The sequence below is a fragment of the Ischnura elegans genome, chromosome 3, assembly GCF_921293095.1.
Source record: "Ischnura elegans chromosome 3, ioIscEleg1.1, whole genome shotgun sequence".
Classification (NCBI taxonomy): Eukaryota; Metazoa; Arthropoda; class Insecta; order Odonata; family Coenagrionidae; genus Ischnura; species Ischnura elegans.
This window is the reverse complement of record NC_060248.1, coordinates 36,234,205-36,257,334: the sequence shown is the minus strand read 5'-3', so window position 1 is coordinate 36,257,334 and position 23,130 is coordinate 36,234,205. Positions and strand designations below refer to the sequence as shown.

The 23,130-nt window shown below is 36.3% G+C and overlaps 1 protein-coding gene across 3 annotated transcripts in view; it reads left to right on the top strand.

The window, feature by feature from the left end:
- Positions 1-23,130, top strand: part of LOC124155662 (proline dehydrogenase 1, mitochondrial) — a 100,140-nt gene that overhangs the window by 60,242 nt on the left and 16,768 nt on the right. Inside the window, exons 2-5 of one of the 3 annotated variants that reach the window (XM_046529672.1) lie at positions 5,641-5,849; positions 7,128-7,165; positions 15,435-15,578; positions 23,010-23,074. In XM_046529672.1, coding sequence (XP_046385628.1) covers positions 5,641-5,849; positions 7,128-7,165; positions 15,435-15,578; positions 23,010-23,074 — 456 coding nt within the window. Of the gene's footprint in view, positions 1-5,640; positions 5,850-7,127; positions 7,166-8,588; positions 8,672-15,434; positions 15,579-20,595; positions 20,770-23,009; positions 23,075-23,130 lie in introns of those variants that run through there. The other 2 variants (XM_046529673.1, XM_046529674.1) reach the window with 2 other exon arrangements.

Below are 23,130 nucleotides of genomic sequence, written 5' to 3'. Positions count from 1 at the left end.
TTATTTAATGGGCCCACAGCGAACTCTCCTATGAACTATAAAATATTCGAACTCTGCCGCGTGAACTCAAACTTAAGTCGCAGAAAATATGACAGTTATGTACATTACGTTTAAAATCGAAGTTTTCAATGGCCATACCTGTTTCTTTTTTAACTTGTAGGTTGATTGTTCAAATTTGTCTTATCCTGGAAAAACTAATCCTCCTCAGAGTATTAAAAACTTAACTGGATAGCTCACAAAATTCCTACGGACTACCGCTGACTGTTACGTTTTTCTTTCTTTCATTTTTAAGCGAACTTCAAAATAGTTATCCACTTCTCTCATCTTTTCTTGGCAATGTTCATAGAATTTAATAAATAGGTGAATGCAGGAATAATTGATTGGGGAATCTGTCAGTTATTTCTTTTTCATTTAGCCTCGTTATGGCGGAATCCCAAAATCTTGCCAATTGAGTGCATTTTGCGTTAAGTAAATGTATAGCTGAGAAATATATTAAGTAATTCAGTACAACCTCAACTTTTCTGCGCCAGTAATATTTTAATATACCAAAAAAATAATCACCGTGAAAATCTCCTGCTAAATTTTATATTTTCGGGCTAAGTTGAGCCAATGGTAATGATGATATTTGTTTTTTTTTACATTCCGTGCTAGTATTCGTGAATTTTCCCTTTGTATGCAGAATCTTTGATTCTCAAGATGCATTACAGAAATCGTCATCATCAGTCTCGGGTGCCTAAGGCTTATGTCTTGTTTACCCATCCACTCGAAAACCAACTTGTAAACAAGTCTCAGAAAGTGAAATGTTTGGGAAATTTGATGGAGGCTGATGGGAATTCCTCCTCAAGTTGCACGTGTGCATAGAGCGAACTCTCACTGAACCAAGTTCCGGAATGTTACCGTTATGCTTGTCTTCTGTGTTGCTTGAAGGCATATTGCATGTCGCCATAGTCTGTTAGCTACAGAAGAGCATTACTCTATTCGTCATTGTCATTGCCACCGGTGTCCTCCGTCGGCAACCTTGATGTACGTGTAAATAGATACAGTCAGGTAGAAATGGTACGTTTAATCCGAAGGTATGGAACGTAGAGGTGTTTCGGTAACATCGATGCTGTCGTAATAAGGTTTGCCCCGCGCGGTTCACGGAGGCGATTTCTTTACCTTCACAGAGGAAGCTTTCGCTTTGGCATTGACCTCAAGCGAAACTTGCGTTTGCGCCAGTTGGTTGTGCAACGAGACTGAAAAGGCCGTCCTTCAGAGTTATTACTACCCTGGGGTGTTACTTGGCGACGAAATGCAACTTTCAGTTGCTTAGCTCCTGCAACAGTTAAGTATAACATATAAAATACCCTGAGCTTGCAAGTTTCAATGCCTATGCGAACGCTGTGATCGCAATCAAAGAATGAATTTGAAAGTTTTGTTGAGCAATATAGTCTAATTACAAGGTATACGTCTTGGGAATCCCTGATTCCTGCTCGTAAATAATCTTAAAATGGGAGTTACTAACATTACTTTCGTTTTGTTATGACTCTCTAAATTATCAACTCTCGTTGTTTTCCATGTGGCCTCTTTTCTCTTCCTTTGCTATTCCGCATGGCTGTAACGTCTGTAACACCAATTTTTTCGCCAGTTTAACGGAGAATTATCGCATGTTAGACTCCCTAGAGCCTGTTGACGATGGTACAAATCCACATTGACATCCTGATTAAGTATAATATCTATATGTATAATGTATATAGGTTGTCTGTTTGTCTGTCCGCTATGGGTTTCCATACGGCTTCACGGATTACGACCTAAGTTTGTACATAGGTGCATCCTATGCTGTCAAACTCCGAAGTGCTATTTTCTGCTACATCCGACGCGTCCATTGCGTTGTTTTCTCGCTACAGTGTGTTACATCACGTCGTACAACGTTTGCGGTTGAACATCCTACCGGGTAGGCACACTTCTTGACACGCTCAAAGGGAAAGCATAACTCAAAGGATTCTACACTTAACTATTAATCCTCTATGTGCAGCCTTTTTGCTGGGGTATGCGTCCACACGACGTATTTTGGTTTACGCACGTATGGATACACATTACAATCAATATTTTGGAGCGGTGTATAAGCTGAAATATATTAAAATCGTTTTTTCTATTGCTTACTGTTATTTATGTATGTATATGAAAGACTGGAGGCATTCGAAATGTGGGTGTGGTGAAGAATGTTGAAGTTGAAGTGGACGGAGAGGAGGAGGAAGGACGAAGTGCTGGATATGGTGGGAGAGGAGAGGCAGCTTGTAGATGAGATGCGGGGGAGACAGAAGGTATGGATGGAACGAGTACTTAGCGGGGAGGGGATGTTGAAAACAGTGTTGGAGGGTAGAACGTTAGGTAAACGAGGTAGAGGAAGGAAAAGATTGGATTTTAAGGTAGAATGAAAGGGAGTAGGCCTTATTGTGAATTGAAGAGGGAAGTGGTTGACGGGGAGGTAGGATCCCAGAATTCTTCTCAAGTACTCCATGGAAACCTACCTCAATCGGTAGAATACTTTATTAATATATATGTATACCGTCATCATTTGTGCTTTATTTATTTACATAAAAATCCTGCCATAAATGACAAGTTTTCCCAGAATCTTAGATTTATGATTGGCCAGAAATCTCTTTCATTCGTTTGTGCTACCTTGAAATAGCTGGCCAAATAACGTTGCTGGCAACGATACTTCAATCTCGGTGATGGAGGCGCGTGAGGGAGCCTCTGGAGAGTTTGGTGCCGCGGGCAAGTTCAGCGATTCCTGGGAATGCGAGGGGGAGGGTGGACGTTGAGATCACAGCGCTCCCATTAACCCGAAGGGAAAAGTGTAAACGAACCTCATCTCTACGTCCCGCGTCCCTTTCGTGCGGCCGGGCGGAAATCGTTAAGAGCGGGGTGGGGGCTATGAGGGGCTGTCTTCGAGGAGGCGTCTGGCGCGGAAGGGGAGGCGGCCGGCGAGGAGTTATCCTTGGGGAGGGAAGAATGGGGTCGGAGCGGGGGTGGAGTGGACAGCCAGATTCTAAAAAAACGGCAACCTCGCGACCACAGATGTAGTAGATTATTGTATATGGGTGGGAATTGATCGTTATGCTTCATAATAACGATAGCTTTGCATGTATCGTATTAGTATAATAAAATTACTGGCAATTTTTCAACAAAACTTTTATTCTACTTCACGACCGGTTTCCACACAAGTTGTATTATCCTCGCGTGAAATAATAAAAAAAATTATCTCTTGAAGAAAATGCGAAATATATTGAAACTGGTCGTGCATTAACATTAAAATAATGGTGGAAAGTTGCCTGTAACTTTTAATTTATCAATATGTTAGAATTCCGCCAGATCAATCCTGAATCAACTCTCGTTAAAGGTATAGAATTTTATACGAATCATTCTGGCGTGCCCACTCCTACATTGAACATTCCTCCGGCGTTCACTATAAATCCTTTTCTCTTCCCCCTTCCCCGCTGATCTAACATTCTTTCCTCCAACAATTTTCAGCACCCCCTCCTAGCATAGTATTTGCTGCATCCAAACCTTCGGTCTCCTACGCATCTCCTCTGGGGGTTTTCTCTACTTTTCACCATGCATTGCACCTCCTCGTTCTTATTCATCGTCGACCATTCACCTTCATACCCACATTTCGCACGCTTCCTGTCTCCTCTCGTCCTTATCCCTCATAGTCCACGTTTCTTCATTTTTGACCGTGTTCGATGTAATATTGCCTATTTTGCGGTCTTTTTTAGGAACATGAAAACACCATCATGCTTGAAATAGTCAATTTCCACTTGAAATGTATACTTATAGCACTCATCTCGCTAGTTTAGATTCTTGCGATGATGCTGTAGCATGCAAAACCGATAGTGGTGAAAAAATTAATTGGAAGTCACCTATTAATTTTTAAATGCGATGGTGCATCACTTCTACTCAATATCATCTCTAATCTAGGATTATATGAACGCTAAGTGAAAAGATAATGAAATTGTATTGGCCACGTAACAAATTCAAGTATATACATCGAAGCATTGCGCCTTCCTGAAAACTGTGGGGCGCCAGCGTGGGAAAATCTTCTGGAATTCATCCCGGAATAGTGAAAGTTACGTATTTTCTGTTTTAGGGCTTTTGAAAGTCTCCTGTAGTCATATGTGCCAGGATTTCTGTTTTTGGAACCTTTCAGGTGAGGAAATGACGAATTCCTCCCTCGTCATAATTGTTTTTCCCACCGTTGTCATTAGGGGAGCTTACAAGTTTTTTCCATGATGGCTCATGACACAATTCGGGGGTCCTCCGTCGCCAGTGCCCAGGTGCAATCTTCAGCCCCGTCGTCGCCGCCCGTCTGTTGCGACACAGACTTGCCTTGACCATTCATTCCACGTTCCATTGGAATGCGTCCAGGTAGGCAGGGGCCCTGGCGATGGAGCCGACGCGACGTACGATTGCGCGCGGAAGCGTCGGCAAGTTGACTCGATTTCCCGCGCGGTGGGTGATGGCAGCACTTGAATTCTCATGGGGCTCATGGGGAAGGGGATGGTTGAGCGCGGTCTCTGGTTTTCCGGGAGAAAAAATGGGTAGCGGGGGGGGGGAAGGGGTAGTTGTCTGCTGATGTGCCAGTCGCAGTCTAGTCTAATGGGATGGGGGGGTGGAGAGGGCTGCGGCCAATCAGGAGGCTCCGCGTATGCTCACACACCTCCGTCGATGAGTGACGTAACTGTGGCGCTAAAATATTTTTCCTGGAAATGCCTGGAAACTGAAAGTCTAATCGAGCGATGGGAGACGGCCACGAGTGGGCTATCGATGTCCGAGAAGCCTCGTAAATTCCACCAGGAAGTCAAGCGGGGAGCTTCTTTTTCAAATGATGAAAAAATTAATATAATTCTTTTATGCAGCCATTCCTCTGGGAATGTCGCAGTTGGGTTTCATATGTATGGCGGCAGTGATAATTAGTTGGCTTGATTACGTTGAGCCCGCTAAATGAGCAATATAGTGGGCGAATAATGGAACGCTATGATTTTTTTTGCCATTTACTTGAGTTATATAGCATTTTTATGTATTTATAATTTAATTTGTCCTTTACGGTTATCAGGGTAAATCGAATTCCCATATCTATCCGTTCGGCTAAATATATCTCTTAATTAATCATTTCTAAGTTAATATGTGTCATAATAAATTATAATATAATGAAGCTAATATCTCCCACAGAATGGTAGCGTTAAAATGTCTTACTTTCTGAAAATACTTTTCACACCGCGAAAATATCTTTAGGAAATATCCGACTCTAATTTGCATCTGTGGCTAAATTTTCGATTCAGTTATATGCACGTACTCAGTTTTTCAATAAGTGAAAGAGACTCTCCATTGTATGGAGTCGCCAATAAATCAGGGCCAAAATTTTATCTGTAAATCCAAAAAAAAAACAATTACGTACTTATCTATAATTTTGTTATTTGGCGGTTGTGAATATTTAGTGGTAGCTCTAAGATGTAATCTTTCACTTTGATGTATCTTGTTAAATAATTTATGCTTTCCTAGCTAGTGGTTTGAGTATGTACATTCAGCTGTGTGCACAATGTGGATTTTTATTACAATTTAGTTGCTGAAAATATCTTTCTATCTTTTTATTAATTGCAGTTGATGAGGCTTGCCAAATCCATCATGGGGAAACGCCTCTTCACATTGGCCATGAAAGCAACATTTTACGGACACTTTGTTGGTGGAGAAGATCAGGAGAAAGTCAAGCCAACATTGAAGCGTTTGCGATCTTTTGGCGTCAAGCCCATCCTCGACTACTCGGTAGAGGAGGACCTCAGCTCGGAGGAGGCTGAACGTCGAGAATTTGAGTAAGTAGTAATAATATCTTAGTTTGCATAGAAATGATTAGTGGAGACATTTATTCAGTGCAAGTTGTATTTCACTCTCTCCAGATCTCTGTACAGCTCCAGGACTTGCATCTGGAGTGGTAAATACTTTTGCCAGCTTTGTTAAATAATTTGATTATAAGGTATTTGTTAAGTATCAATTAAACATGTTCAGTTCAGTTGTGGGATTCACCTTTATCATCACCTATAAGATTGAGCATTCTCTAAAAATGCTGATTCATAACTCTTCTTTATTTAGTTAATTGTATTGAATTTGGTTATTTTCCTTTTACCAAAAATAAATATATCCACGAAATGTTGGGATCTCATAAGTACGAAGCAGTTTTTCTCCCTTTTAATGGCAAAGGGCCAAGTCGATATGTTGGTTTGACTTTTTTGACTGATTTTATTTCATGATCGTGGGCTCGAAGTATAACTTTAGTATTGGGGAAAAAATCTAGATATATTCACTAAAATTAAGTACTTATGATACTTTAAAACCTGAAATCTTGCACATTCCGGAAAATGGCCTTGACAGTCTATGCATATCCCACCCAAAATGGACTTGCAGTAAAAGGATTTAAACATTTCTGTTCATTGGTATTATTGAATCAAATTGATTGATTTGATTTAGTTTTTATATCTTTTTTATTTTAAACGAGATGATGCGGTGAACTTCGTATCACCTTCATCTACTTATCAATGTATGCAAAAATCAATTGCTGTTCGTTTATCTCTCTAAAACTCGAAATAAGCGTAACTGATATGGCTAATTTTGATTATAAAATATTTATGGAAGTCCAAACATTTGATGTTCAACCCGTTCCTGACTTTTAACGTCACATGACTGGTTACAAAGTAATTAGAAAATAACTGTTATATATTTTTTTAATTTTGGCCAAGAAAGGCTTAGAATCATTTCCCATCCAAGAAACTAATGAGGGTAATGAAGGTGGCGCCAATCATGGCAGTTTAAGTTTTCCACCAGCGCAACATAATACATTAGATTTTCAGCTGTATTTTAATGCTTTACAATATAGAAAAAATGTTTTTCATTTCGCCAATTGTTATTGCTTTGTTGGCTAGGAATGATATTCTCAGCTTTCAAACCTTCCCTGTACTTCCTCAAATATTTTAAAACGTTAATTAGCCAAATCGGTCCCTGGGTTTAATATTCATTTATGAGCATGAATTTTCACTTTCAGTGAAAGTGGAGAGGATTTAGCTTCACTCTTTATCAACTTCTCTCTTTACTTTCAGGTCCTGTGTATCAGAGGCAGGAGATGAACAGTCTCAAGTTAAGTATCTAATATTTTTAATTACTTTACCCGTAATAAATTTTTACAATTTTAAGACTTGAGTTTTATATTGTGGTGTTTTAACCTGTTTCTTAGATTATTTTGGTTTTTCCCAGTTTATTATTGGTGTACTTTCTACTTAACTCATTTGACGTTCTTTTGTAGATTTTATTATTTTCTTTTTTGCATTTATCAATTTTTTGGGAAATTTTAATCACTCTTTTATTTGCTTTTTTAATGTGAAAATTTTCTCTCGTATTAAGTGTTGCTAATTTCTTGAAAAAAACATGTTTGACTGAAGCATGAAACCATGGTGTATGGATTTCTTAAGAATAATAATTTCTGATGCTTTCTTTTTTATTAAAATATTTTCCACATTTCCATTCTTCTTGAATAAAATATTTTGATTTTTCATTCCTAGTGCTATGCCTGAAAAATTGATGGAATTACAGTGTTAAAACTTTTTAGTACTCTCAAATAACCATTAATCTTTGAATTTTCAGTAAAAATTGTTTGTTGTTTAGAACCAGATTTCAGATGTTGAAGTAGAAGTAAAGTTACCGAGATTACCCTGAAAATGTGTACATTTTAGCTTTTCAAATGATAATGGCGATGAAATGTCTCGATTCATACCTGGAAATATTTTTACCTCTTTGTGTTGCATGATCTTCTTCTTCGTTCATGTGTATTATATTTGTCCATTTATTGATAGAATGATTATCTAGAAAATTTGGATGGGAATAAAGGAATGAATGCAATTGAAGTGTACCATTGGCTATGAATGATGGACTTTTAGTTGCAAACTACCATATTTATCTGAATATTTTCCCTCCCCCCCTTTTTTCAAAAAATGCTCATGGTAAAAGTAAGCGGGGGCTATATTCAAACAGATTTTTTTTAAGTCTTCCAGAAACTGAAGCTTCAACATCAGGGGGCGGTGTGGTGCTATAATCAGGGAGGGACTAGATTTGGAGAAATACCGTAATTAAAAAGGTGTTGTTATTATGTCAGAGTAATATTATGCTTGTGAATACGGAAGGCAGGGCTTGAGTATGATGAAAAATTTGTATCGTAGATGCTATCAATGATTAATTGAACAGTATCTCCATTCCTAAGTATACTCAGAAATGAGTTTACTCCTCCTTATGTTAATATCATAGCTTAGCTTTATTTTATAATCAAGGTCAATACTTCTATTAGAGACACTATCTTAGGAGAGTGCTTGATGGAGTAAGACATCTTAATGCAAAATCGATTTCCTATGTATAGTACCCTAATTTTAAATTCTGGGTGAGAAGTTTCCTTACAGGATTTCCCAAGATAATCAAACTTGTCTAAATATTAGACTTATCCTCGAAAATTTGATTTGCATCTCAATATTTACAATCTTTTGTTACAGCACAGAATTCATTTTCACTATGACATGTACCTTGGGCTTCAGAAATGGAAAACGGTCAGTAAATTCAATGCCTAAATTTGCCAGCTCATGTCCAGAAGAGAACCATTGTAAGCTCATGTTTTTTTCCCGGAGTACTTTATTCATTCATGTAGCTACCATCACTTTTAAATTTTATCTATTTTTAAGTAGGTTTGAAGGTTGGACCTTTGGCATAAAATTTTTGGTTTTCATATACATTGAATTTTTTTAGGGCTTGTAGAAGATACTGCCAGGTTAGTGTAAGCAGTCATTTTTCTTTGATTGGGTTCAATGTAAATATTGAATATTAAATTAAAAATTAAATTTTCGGCCATTTTCATGGCATTTTGCTGAAATTTCTGTGTTACCCAGGACTCCCGTTTGATTTTCATTTTTGAAAGTTAGTTAATTTAACAACATCTAATACATTTTTGGTGTTCATGTGAGGAAACTTGCTGTTTATTTACACAATTACTGGGTGCTGTTAACTGTGGAGATTATTCGCTAACGCGTTATCCATCCCTTTATTGTATGCTACTTACAGAGTGATATGAATTGGGTACCATAACTGTTTGTGTTAACCAGAATTAATGTTTTCGCACTAACACATCCAATCACGAGAACCTGAAAAGTAGTCTTAAAGGTTTTAATTTACCCAAACAGACATCTCAGTCAAGTGCAATTAGTGTTTTATTTTCACTCAAATTCACAATTAAGTTCTTATTGAATGAGCACTTGATCTCACCAAAATCATTGCCATTGCCTTTCAACTTCCGCAAGAAGATTACATAACGTAGGCCTAATGATTGCAAGTCATTGACTATTCAAAAATGGGTGGTTGGTTTCAAATACATGATGGCTTTATAATGTAATTATTATTTGAAGTAAATGATCCAATTATGCATGTACGTGATTAATAATCTTTTACTGTTTGAAATGCAGTAGTGCTTCGATTAGTTTTCATTGTAATGAGTTGTTAAAGTGCAGGGAAATCAAGGAATTCAGAGAAAAGTCTGGGGGTTTGAAATGTGTGAGGTAAATCAGGTGCAATTGTTGAGATTATTATTATGAAATTGTAGATTTTATAGCATTGTTTATGTTTTATCACCAAATATATATTTCTTTCCTCCAAGAAATTCTAGGAGTTAATTCCTCTCCTTCATGCTCAGCATCACCCTATATCTCTGAAAGAAAATTTTATTCAAGTGTGAGTGTCTTTGAATGTTGCATAGAAAACTATGTCATGCATTTCCCATGCAAACTGGAATTGGTGGTGAGGTTGGCCATGATGCATTGAGCCGAGAAAAAAATGCAATATGCTGATTGAAAGGAATGTGTGCTCAAGTCAGGGAAAATGGAGTTCTTGTCAGGAAATTTGAGTTCAGAAATCTTGTGAAAATGCTAGGGAGGAAAACAAAGCAGATAAATCCTTACATAATCATTGTCTTAGCAGTTTTTTCTTTTATTTTGGTGCCATACTTACCCTGCATCTTTTTTTTCCATTTTCATTTATCAGTGCAGTTAGTTGTTTTCAGGTGGGGAAGGCCAGGTAGGTTGAAGGGATAGCAGAGGAGAGTAGGAAAAGTCCAGTATGGAGAGTAGGAGAAGTGGAGTAAGGAGAGTTTGGGGGTTGGAAAATGATACGTAGATGATCAAATGAATGTTTTATCAAATGGCAAGTAATACAGGGTGCGTTCTGAAGGTAATGCAATGGAATTTCTTGTGTCACTCCTGCTGGTCTGAATGGTATCAAGCAACTTGGGAGTCGGTGGATCCTGAAGTTGCCCCAGCAGACTTCTTTCTGCTCCCTCAGATTTAGGCAACCCTGAAATGAACCCATTTTTTGTCCATAGAACAGATCCAATCACCCGCGACGAAGACTTTTGCGAGAGGTCCCCGAACAAGCCTTCCAGTGTGCATACTGGTCCTGGCAGAGTTGCTGGAAAAAATGTGTGGAAGCCCAAGGAGAGTAATTTGAAGAATTTAAAGTGTTTATGCAAATTTTTTCTATAAATTACTTTAAAAAATAATTGCATTACTTTTGGAAAGCTCCCTACATCCAGGCTTTTCTGTACAGTTAAAATTGACATTGGTGTGTAAAGGACTATAAATAACTAATCTATATATCGGTCAGTACGTTTTTTTTTTAATTGCTGTATATTTGTTCAGGATTTAGTTCTATTCTAACTGGGCGAAGCTTTCCTTTTCCCCTCCATCAAATATGATACAGTTGGGAAAAAAAGTATTTCACGCTTTTGGATTTTTAAATGACATTATTTTTTGCGATTAAATGTAAAGTGAAAAATTTCAAGCGCGCAAAAACGCGATGGCTTAGTATGAATGCTGGGAAAAGCCCGTGTGACATCATTCTGGTTCCAGCTGCCAACGTGTGAGGCCACCTTGGTGCGAGGCTATGAGCGCTGCTACGATGCAGACTGCTAGCAGGTAGCGCTTGGCTTAGATAAGGATTGTTAACCCGGCAGTGGTCGCGTGGGGTGTCCCAGACACCCCAGTCTTATATAAGCGCTATTTTTTCATGCAATTGTGACTGCAATGACCTGTAACCTCCTCTAGCTGATTTTTTAAGCTTTCTGAGGGTACATGTAAAAGATAATTATAAAATCAATGCAAGTTTTTAAGAAAAATTACTTTTGTCAAAGCTCTGCAGAGTGGGGTGCGCCAGACACCCCACGCGACCGTTCTCGTTAAGGTTTGCCGCCGAATGTTTTTCATCCATTTTCATCACATTTGATAGCTACTTTTCTGAAACTGGCCATTCAAGTTGTCTTTTACGTTTACATTAATAAATATTTATTTATTGGTATATTTTTTGCCTAAATTTATGTAAACAAATAGAAAGTTAGTATTTTTTTTATAATATTACAGTGATTTTTCTCGAAGTGAGCCACGAAAAATCGATCATGTAATACATTTAGCACGTTCATTCAGTACACTATGGATTCCTGCAGTCTTTCTAAAAAAAGGAAAAAGCTAATATACTTTGACTTTTGACTGAAATTTTGGATGAGGATTTATTTGTTTCTGACGTCAACTTTTGTAGAAAATGCGATTTCTTAGAAGTGATTTTTTGAAGACTTCGTTCAATTACGTTAGTGCAGTAGTTATTCAAAAAAAGTCGTTATTTACATGTTTCTGTGAATTTACCAGTGAGGGTTGGCTTTATAATACTTACATTCATCGATTTCAATTCATACTAGATGTCAGCTACCTCTAGAGTAAAAGAATGAGTCTTTGCCTTTTCAATGAATCTTTGAGGGAAGAAGATTGATTCTGATGAAAAAGAAGATGGGTGTCATGTAGCTGCGCATGACACTTACACTGAACAACAGTGCAGAGATGATTAACTTTTGTAAAAGGGAAGGGAGCTTATGTACGTTGGGAAGTATGGAGTTGAAACGTGTAATACGCAGGGATCAAGACCAAACATAAGAACATAAAATTGTAGCAGTGTTACTGAGAGGAGTGGACTTATTAGAAAAATAAATTGGATTCAAAACTCGAATGGTTTGTTTTCGTATGATGTTCATTGAAAGAATGGTAGAGAAAATTGTGAATTGCACTAATATTCAGGTAGAGAAAGTCACTGAAAATAATTCTCGTAAAAGAGATAGTGAAACAGACAGGAAAGAATTAGTGTTCCTGAATAGTATTTTACTTTTAGCCAGGGCAAATAAAACTGAGTAACAGAATTTTTTATAGTTTTGGAACCACAATGGATTAGGAGTGGAAATATGTTATTCCTCCATGAGCCATAACATATTTCTCTTTTCCCCTTTATCTTTTCGTTTCCACAACGTGACTGCTAAAGTAGAGAAAATGAAAAGTGGAAAATTAGCACAAAGTACAGATGTATTTGAGATGTTTGCTCGCAATACACGGCAACATTATAGAATTGGGCCATGAGAAAAAGCTGATGAGCAATTGATTCCTTTTCAAAGAAGATGTTCATATAGGCAATATTTACCTTCCAACCCCGCAAAATATAGCATCAAAAGTTTTGCATTGGCAAATTCGATTGTATTTGAAGATGTACCTACTCAGAGTGGCAACCAGAGGGTCCATTTTTTTTAGTTAACGGTCCAAAAGAGGAGTTAAAGCGAATGTTTTCTTTTGTAAACAGAAACGGGAGGAACATAGTTTGAACTACTGATTCAATAATATTCCGCAAGTACATGAAATTCTAAGCAATAATTTGACGGTTGCGGGAACAGTGCGCAAAAAATAAAAGAGATTTAGCACTGAAAGTCGTATAAGTAAAAGAAAGAAGATAATAGCAGCTTATTTTGGTTTAGGAAGAAAAAAGCTCTAGTTTCCTGCGTCGTAAAATGGTCAAAGAATGTAATTCTTTCGCCAACAATTCACACAGCTATATCTATCAATGAATCCAAGACGAACAGATAATAAAAGAAAACCGGAAATATTGGCCTTTTATAACTGCACTGAAGGAGGTGTAGCCACATTAGACAAAATAGGCAGCACCTATCATACAAGCAGAAACATCAGGAGATGGTCCATGGCCATTTTCTTTCATTTGCCAAACACTGCTGACATCAGTGCATTTGTTATACGTAGGTATTCTAATTCACTATTACATTGCAAAGAAGTTTTCTTCGTGAGATAACTCGATCGTTAACTTTTCCATACAGTAAAATTAGATCGATATTGAACACGATCTCTAGAGACTTGAAAAATAGAGGAATATGCGTAAAATGAGCCTGAGAAAAGGATGTGGAGAAAAATAGAAAAAAGTAGGAAGATGTGTTTTTTTCCCCACAGATATAAAAACAAAAATATACTGTAAACTGTGTTAGAAACTAATGTGCGGTACACATTTGCTGAAAATTTTGAGAAGTGATTAGAAGCAAATAAATAGTTTACATGATTTATTTTCTGCATTCTTTAGATTCAATAAAACTTTTCAATAGCGTGAAATTGAACTTCTATTGAGGACTACATATTTGTTAGTTTACCTTTCCAATGCTGTATATAATTTGTAACAGGAGTATTTCAATAGTTATAAGTGACCGTAATATCATCTTAAATTTTTCCTCAAGAATACATTTTTGGAAATCGATTCAATATCGATAAGTAAATTAATTTAGTACAATTATTAGTATTTACGTAAGGCAAATAGAGGTCGACGCTGAAAATATGATGAGATACAGTGATTGATGTTTATAAAAGTATATGCCATGTATTTATATCTCAACATTTCAACTGTGTCCTTTGGCTGAAACAAAAAAAATTGGCAATTTTTTCGGAGGAACTGGGACTGCCTACTGGAAAATAGGGTAGGTATTCAAAAATATTTTCTTAAAAAAATAAAAGTTGAATTATGGTTTGAAATATATAGTATAGCCATTCCTAAATAAACAAAGGATACGTCGAGATGTGAAATTTTTAAATGATATATACTATTTGAAAGAAATTGAAGAAAATCTTTTGGGGTGTCAGAGACACCCCACGCGACCGTTTATGTTCGGAAAATGGGCGCGACTACCGCCGGGTTAATACCTTATCAAACGAAGGAAACTTTTCTACCTGAGGCAATTTTAATAGGTGATTATTAAGAAATGTTTCCCTGAGCTCCGTGCCACATGCATGCATTGGTAATCTCAGACGATGTAAAACTCCTGACTACTCGTATAGCATCTAGGTCCCTGTGACATCCTGTGGAGTGACATCGTATGGGTGCCAATCTGGCCTTTTTCAAATGAGGTTAAAATTGACCATTAACATTCGTCTAAACTGGGATTCTAAAACCAAATAATTTCTATATCATGAACACACTAATGTTGGGTAACGAATCGCAATCATTGCCTTTAGTTTTCTTTGATGAAGGAAGCTACCCTATTCAATATTAGGGCTTATTATGGAAGCTGTCTTTCGAATATGGCTATTGTTTAGGTAGCTTGATCAGTAGGTCCACAATTATTATTTCATCCCTTTTACAATGTCCATATTTGCTTCATTTATGTGTATTTTCAATGTAACCCTTATGAATATCTAAATAAATTTACAACACAATCTTAGTATTTTCCTTGGTACAAATCACGTACAGGTAATAGTGTGGTAGATTTTGACAAATCCAGGAAAGTAGTGATTTTGGTGTAATAAGGATCCATGGTATTTATGCTTTGAACATATAGACATTACCTCTTCCAACTCCAATTCTGTGATGTCATTTTTAATTCAATATTTTAAATCATTTCACTTCTTAGTGCCCTTTGTAAATGGTCTTAGTGATTGGTGATGGGGTCTACCTGGACATTGTGGATAAAGGGCGTAATGTAAACATTTTTGTTGCTGTCTGGTTTGTTTGGTTCCCATTATAAACTGTGTGGACTAACTAAATTAATCACTATTCATAAAGCCATTGTATATAAATCCTGAACCCTTTGTATAAAAACATTGTGAACCTTAGATTTTTTGTGGAATACATGTCAGATGTTTTTCTACCCTGAATTAGTAATGGTGTGGACTATTCTTTATCACTATTTATCATGACTAATATGTCTTAGAAATGTGTAAAATCAAATTTGGATATATTTTTCATGGCTTTGACATTTATCTCTATCATCCACTGGGAAAAACTGTAGTGAGCTCTAAAATAATTTATTCAATTATGAATATTGATTGCTCAGTTTTTGGATTATTTTGGAGACAAATAATCATTGATGTATGCTTGAAAATCTTAGTGGAGTAGCATTGGAGAGGATTTTTTATTTTCATGTGGTTTTATTGTTTTGAGTGAAGGGTATCACTCGTTCTCATTATCGATTTCTGTGTCAATACAATTATTTTAATTTGACCTCTTTTCATCACATATAGGCACAATCAAAAGGTATCATGTGCACAGGGAGTTTGCCGATCGACGTTACAAGGTGGAAGGTGCAAGAACATATTTCTACCTCAATGAAGCCCAATGTGAAAGAAACCTGGAAGTATTTCAGAGATGCTTGGAAGCTACCTCAGGTAAAGTTACTTTCCTGGGGTTTCCCACTCATGTGTTTGTTAGTCTTCATTTTAGTGTCATTCATACATGTTAGAATTAAGAGAGAGTTGAAGTTATGGACACGTTTTGCTTGGCTTTAAGATTTTGTCATTTTTAATTATTTTTTGACATTCAGTGAAATTATCAAAGCTTAACAGTTAGTTTCCCATTGTTTAATTTGTTGTTCAAGAATGGATTTAATTGGAATATCAGTAACTGTGAGACTAAACTTTGAATCAAGGAAATAAATTCCTTGAAAATACTATTGAAATTTTTATACCTTCCATTCTTGCTACAATGAGCTTGTATATGTCCAATTTAAAGAAAATTATGTTAAATATGCTTATTGTTAGTTTTAAATTTGTTTTGCCAATTTTTATTAACTTGCTGTTTTCTTTGTCCATCCATCTGTACTGCTTGATGTGGGAAGTATTTTTTCTCATAGTTTATTTTTTCGGTGTTGAATTATATAAATTTGTCCCTGTTGTATCTGCAATGTTTTGCCCCTCCCAATTTGATTTTCAAATGGTTTTAATGGAGAAAAGGTTTGCTCCTTAAGATGGTTCTTCTGCATATTTAGATCATCAACTCTTCAGGTTTACTTTTATTGCAAACCTGTTCAGCTGTGTGAATGCCATGCGTAGTTGCTGTTGTTATTCACTTGGTGAAACAGCCTGATAATTCAGCCTTATTTTCTTGACGTTGATGTCAAAAATCTATTCAAATTTCTAAGTATAGTTGTGCTTTAAGTATTCTCCCCAAATGAAGGAAGACGTAATGATTGATAATTAATTAAGATGAACAATCTTTTAATTGCAATTTTATTAGCAGTTTTTAAGTTAGTTCTTTTGCCATGCCTTTTGTGCATATTTGGTGCCCATTCCATTGAAGTAGTAAATATTTTCTGATGGGAAACATAAACTATTTTAGGAATATTTTCTTGTAGGTTTTTGAGTGCTTATTAGACCCCTTCCAATTTATTGTCTCTTACATGAATGGTTATGAACCAAGGGCAGTAATGAATGTAAATTTAAAAAAAGTTAGTTGGAGCGGTTACCTCCTTATCTTGTGTTTGTGGGATTAAAGGTTAAATTTATATTGCATAGTTTTTGTAGGTTTTCAAGTCTACTCTTATGCCTCTAACAGATCACATGTGGGAGTTCTCACTATATAGCTTTTGGTGGGAAGGGTGTAAATGGGTGAATAGAGGAAGATATGAGTGGGAAATAATTAATACTTTGTTCAACTTGTGTGTAGTCAAATGGTATAAAATTGTGACTCTGTTGTATATCATCAAGTGAAAAGTCTTCCTTTATATTGGGTTGTTGGATTGTGGTCTTATTTCTCTTTCGATAGGAATGCATTTCAATATGACCAATTAATGTTAAACATTCAAGAGGTTATGTTCATTGTGGTGACCAATCTCTTAAGGAGCAGACCATTTCCCTCTCTGATGATGCAATTTGAAGTTTGTTGGTTGGTCTCCATCCGGGGTGGGTGTTGTGTGCAAATTGTTTAGTGGGATAAGCGGGTGGGCTTTCACCTTTGTGTGATGCAAACACTCTTTTCCAGACTTTTGAGCCCCTGTAGCAACGCATACGGTACACACCCTCAAGAGGAGATTGCATACAAGTATGGGGGCGCATTGGGTTTAAATGGGTGCATAATTGGTGCCCCAACTCCAGTCAGTCCACCCCCTGTCACCACCTCACCCTCCGTGGTTCTCGCTACCACCATTTGCCTCCATCTGATCTCATGCTGAAACAGGGTTGTTACGGGATTAGGTTATTCAGTTGGGCTCATATCGGGGGGGGGGGGGGGGGGGGAAGTAATAGAAATACCAGAGAAATAAAAATAAGGGCTATGAATCATGGAAATATCAGGGGCATAAAGTTATGGTCCTGAAATAATGCCAAAGATGCATCAGAGGGATGAAAATTTTGGTTGATTGCATGGGATGTTGCGGAGTACGCATGGCAAGGTGGGTGTTTTAATGTCATCTAGGCTGGATAGCTCATTTTTCCACTGTACAACTACTTTGAGATAGATATAAATGAGGATTGTTTTGAAAAATCTTACTGGAAATCAGGGAAGAGTCGGTGGGAACGCTGGAAATGTCAGTGAAAACGACTTGGGGCTTTTTGACGTTGTATATGCTACTACTACATAAAACTAGGTAGTTGAATTAATTCCAAAACATACCTTGCTGCATTTATTCATAATTTGGTTGCGTTGCCAGTGATTTGATGGCAGGGAAATTAATAAAAATTGGGACTGAAAATAGTCAGGGAATCATAATAGGGTAATCTTGTAACAACCCTGTAAATTTCCTATCCCTACCCCCCTTTCTTCTCTGGTCCTGCTCCTTCCTTACCATCTTCATCTCAACTGGCCGTCATCATGCAAGGTGCCCACAAACTCATTCCCCCCCGACCAACCTGTCATCCCATAGTCCATTTTTTCGCATTTGCCCATCCTTAGGTACCTTTCAGGTGAGCAATAACCTCGGAAAATGAATGAAAAGAGTAAATTGTTTGCATTTTTTCACATGATCTGGACTTGTAGAAGAATGATTTTTTGTCTGCTAAATTTTGCTTAGCCTCATTTTAAGACTCACTAAGCCTGAAGCCAAAAATAGAGCTTTTTTTTGAGAAATGAATATTTTCTGGCTATTATTAAATACTGGTTTCAAAGTTGTTTTTTGTGCATTTGCCTGTTAGACTATATTGAAGTTTTTTTAACTCTGGATGTTCCACAATGATTGATAGATATGAAATGAGGAGGACATGAGAAATAATATGTTATTTAATTGCATAAAAAAAGTAGATGTAGATGTAAAGAAAAATTACTAAAAAAAACTTACATTGCATAGTCAAATTTCATAAGTTGTAAAAAAAAATACTAGTAAGTTAGGATAGATTTTATGTACCATACCATTCTCCATAGGCTGTGCTACTGTTTGTTGATAAAAGTTAAGAAGCCAAGGGAAAATAATAGTTGTACCATGTATGATTAACTAAACTTAATTTTAAAATATGTACTATGCAGATAGATGTAATTGAGGTACTGAAAAAGTGGACGAATTAGATTTCTGGAATTATTCGTGGTAGAAGTTTTGTCCTAAACGTTAGACTTTCTGGGTGTCTGAGTCAGATATCTCTATCCTTTATTTAGATTTCTTGTGGTCCATGTTGAGAAGACAATATATATGCATTTTTTGTCATAGCGACAGAACTGTGAAAATTATGTGATTTTTCTCATCGCTGTAGATACTTTGTCCCTCTTTAATAGGTACTTGGCTGTACTACGTTTTAGATTCCCACTAATTTAAAAAAGTGATGACCATGTGAAACATAAATCTTTTTTTAAAAGCTATTTTGTCATTGTTGTTTTCATTTTACCATAGTAGGGTTGCTCTGATAGGATATCTATCAATCTTTGTGGAAATATTTCATGCCAGTCGTTTTGGAGAATATTCATTTTCTCATTCAATGCATATAATATTTTGGCTAGCTAGAACTATGAATGAACCAGATATTTTTATATCTTGCCACTTAATCTTTTACACCTTGATTCATATTATTTACACCAGTTAAATTAAATGCTGAATACATATATGGCAAGTTAATATTTATTTTGCCTCATCTTCATTGGAAATGTCAAGAAACTATCTGGTAATTTTTTGTTCTAACTAGTTACACAATTTCATAAGTGATCATTCACCCTTAAAGAAATTTCTCCCCTGGAATTTTATCATCTCTCTATCTGCCAATCCTATAAAGAATTTTCCCAAATAATCACTTCCTGAAAAGTTGGAAGACTTTTGCAGAAAGGAGGGAAAATTATTTTAAGTCCTTCAAACTTTATGTAGAGATTGTTTTTCAGGTGTAATGGAATCTCATGTAGTCTGGGTTGAAACATAACTTAAGTATGCATTTGACAGTTGGTGATAATAATTTTATCTTACTTTGCAAAACTTTTGTTTATTATTTCTGGTGAGAAAAATTCTCTGCTCATAGATTCTTGGGAACTTAAAACCTTGAGGAGGTACCCATGTTTACAAAAAGGAAAATACATTAATTTTTATTTTCCTTCTGCGGCAGAGTTGTGTGAAGTTTTGCAGCCTAATCATGCCAACTTATTCTTGAAAAAATGTTGTTGACCATTGTTTAATCTGCAATTAAGAGGCCCTTTGTGTGTTAGAAGTAATGGTCGGACTGCATGGGATTCGATTGCATCTTCATGTAATGAGTGATTTTCTATGAAACTTGATTAGATTGCTTAGGAGTAATAACCACACTCTTTCCAGGAGTGTACATATGAGATTGTATAAATGAATGACCATAGAAAACCATTTGAAACACAAAAAACCCAACTGGCCTGATTCATATGGTGCTTAGAAAAAGCCCTTTCAAAGCCTGCTCTCCAAATTAAGAGAGAATCACAAATGTTAATTTTTGCCTGTGATAAGGCTGTAGATAACTTGGAGAAACCAGATTTGTTTCGTCTCAGGTTTGTACTTGGTAATACTTGTGTGAAAGGTGTGAGAAGGACCCTATATAGCTCACAAATAAAATTAATTTGATTTGACATTGATGATTTGCCAAAGTATATTCATGCTTTGGTGGACATCTATGGAAGTTTTCATTTTCTGTTTCCCTTCACCTGACCAGTTTTGTGAGGTTTGTGTTTCAAAGGTTGTTCTCTGTTTTCTGAAAATTATCTCTTGTCAACGATTGCAGAAAGGACAGTGATTTGTTGCTTGTCAGTGCAAAAGAGTATGTAACAAAACAAAAAAAAGAGAGAGAGAGAACAGAAGGCAATAAAAGGCGCTTAGCCGTGGCGATTTGGTGGCTGTCTGCTCTCGGAACTGTAGTAATTGGATGGAGCGGAGAGGATTTAATGGAGGGTGGGACAGAGGATGGGGAATTGCTGGATATAGGGGATCGTAGCGAGAGGTGGTCGAGAGAGGGGAAGGCGAGCAGGAGGAGGTGGTGCGTATGGGGCAGGGGGACGTGGGGGCGGAGAAGTGGTGGTCGACGCCCCCTACGGTCCTCTCCTCCTTCCCCCTCTCTCCCTCCCGTTTCCCTCCACGCAAGGAAGCTAAGCGTGCACTCTGTTCAGCTTCCGCAACCGCACACCAGAAGATGACGAGAGAGGAGATGGATGAGGGTAGATAAGTCTTAATTCCAACCTTACTACATATTTAAAAGAAAGTTCATTTCAATAAAGTTTTTGGAACTCTTCATGCAGATAAAGTATCTTTTTTTTTAAGTGCCAGAAAATCATGTGTATGCATAACTTGTATCTATCCCAGGCTCTCTGTTGCTGTTCATTCATTTCTTTTGAAAAGATACATTCAAGACTCTTAAAAGTGAAGGCATTTAATGAGTGGATTTTCATTTGAGGAAATTTTTACGTGGTGTGTGAATTTGTTGCTCTTACCCTTGTAATGTTCTTGTTTGCGATTGTTAATTGTTCAGTGCCAATATATTGATATATTTCCTTTGTCTCAAATGTAGGGATGAGCAGGATAGTATTCTTAATCTCTTTTCATTAAATTTCGTTTTTCGTGATTAAAAAAATGCTTTTAGGTCTAGGGTATGATTGGATTATATAGTGAATACCTTGAGTTGGAATTAAAATTGTAATTTTATGCTGTTATGTTTTGAAGGTGTCTTCCTTTCATTGCATGATTGCAATAGAATGATTGATTTTGATACCTGAATAGTTGTGTTTTACTGCTTTTAGTTGTTTTAATTGGTGATCTTGGCATAGAATTGCTATCACTCAAACTGCTCTTGTCTTTAAACAAATCAGGAGATTAATGTTGAGAGCCATAAAATGCTTGTGAAAGTGGAAGAGAAATTTTTTAGTTCTTACATATCTTTAGCTTCACGTGACAACACACTGCAAATGCTGGAATTAATTAAAATGGTAATTACTCCCTTGATTTATTGGTTCACAATAATGTTTTGATGGTTCCTAACTCTAATGTCAACTAATTTTTATCCTGTCCTTGGTGCGTGGTATAAATTATTCTACTTAAAATATGGAAATCATGATTAAATTGTGACTTCGACTCTTCATGTACCCCATAAATAGGGCTGCAGTGTTAGGCATGTTGAGATACTTCTGCGTGCTTTCAATTGATTTTCCAGTGATTTTAATGTGTAAATTATGCCATAAAAATGCTCTTTTAGCAGAATTTAAATCAAATAACAATCCAAATTAAATGTAAAATTGTTGCTAATATTCAAAATCCATCCCTGTTGCCTTCTCAGCTTTTGTTTGTGGAGTGGTTTTGCATTAGCCATGGATTTGTTATAGTCGATACAATTTCTTGTGTGTAGTGATCTTTCTGTTTGATTCCAATCTATTATTCACTATATTGAATTCTGTCGTGTAATGATGCACATTTAACTAATATGAGTTTGCCTTGGAATGTATAATCATTTCATGAGGTCAGCTACTGTTCTACTTTCCATGGGCACACAAAGGTCTCTCGATCATAACAAACTATCTACTTGTTGTCTACCATTCTTCAGAAATCTTGTCTTATTAATTAGACTTACATTTTATTTTTATTTTGAATAATTTTCCTTCCTGTGGTTTTATTCGTGAAATGACTTCTTGTCTTCAGTAAAATCATAAGCATAATTAATTGCTTACCTTTTTTATCCTGCTTATCCCTACACTCTTCAACTACTAAGAAAATGAATTAACCTCATTTAATAATGGCTTTATTCCATTTTATGATAACTTTGAGTGCGCAAGTTAAATTTTGATGATTATCGTTTTTATATTGTTTTATTAATGCTATAGTCACTCATTATCTAGACTTGGTTTGCAATCATCAAATATATTTTAATCATTCTTTTCATACCATAATCTCATTAACTATTTATTGTTGGCCACGGAATTGCAAGCTGTGCTTAGTTCTTATTCTGTAATTAAGGTCAACCAAGCATTGAATTCTCACACCACTCTTGTCTATTGAATTATAACCTACAATGGCTAAGTTTTCCTTTATCTTTCTTTTATAGTATGCTTTGGAATGTAATTGAAAGTATTCTTATATACCTGACTTAAAATTTTGCCAACTAAATCTTTCAAGAACTTTTGATTCTAAAACTTAAAACTTAGCCATTGTGAAAACTTACTGATGTTAAAGACTCCCTCTTTCTCAATTAAGTGATTTTGTTGAATATGAATATTTATTCACCACTTAAATGAACTTTATATTCCTTTCCTTTGGAATGGAATATTTTTATAAACCTCTGACAAATAGAGAAACTATCAAATTATACTAGCTGGCTCACCTTATACCTCACATATCATCTCTGCAATAAGGAATCATCATGTGTCCTTTTCACCAAGCATATGGTAACAGATCATTGCTTGTATTACAGGTTCCACCTATGGAACTGGATTTACTGCTGTAAAATTGACTGCTCTTGGTCGACCTCAGCTTTTGGTAAGCATCATCATCCTTAGTCAGCAGTCCAAATATTGATTTGAGACAGCTCTTTT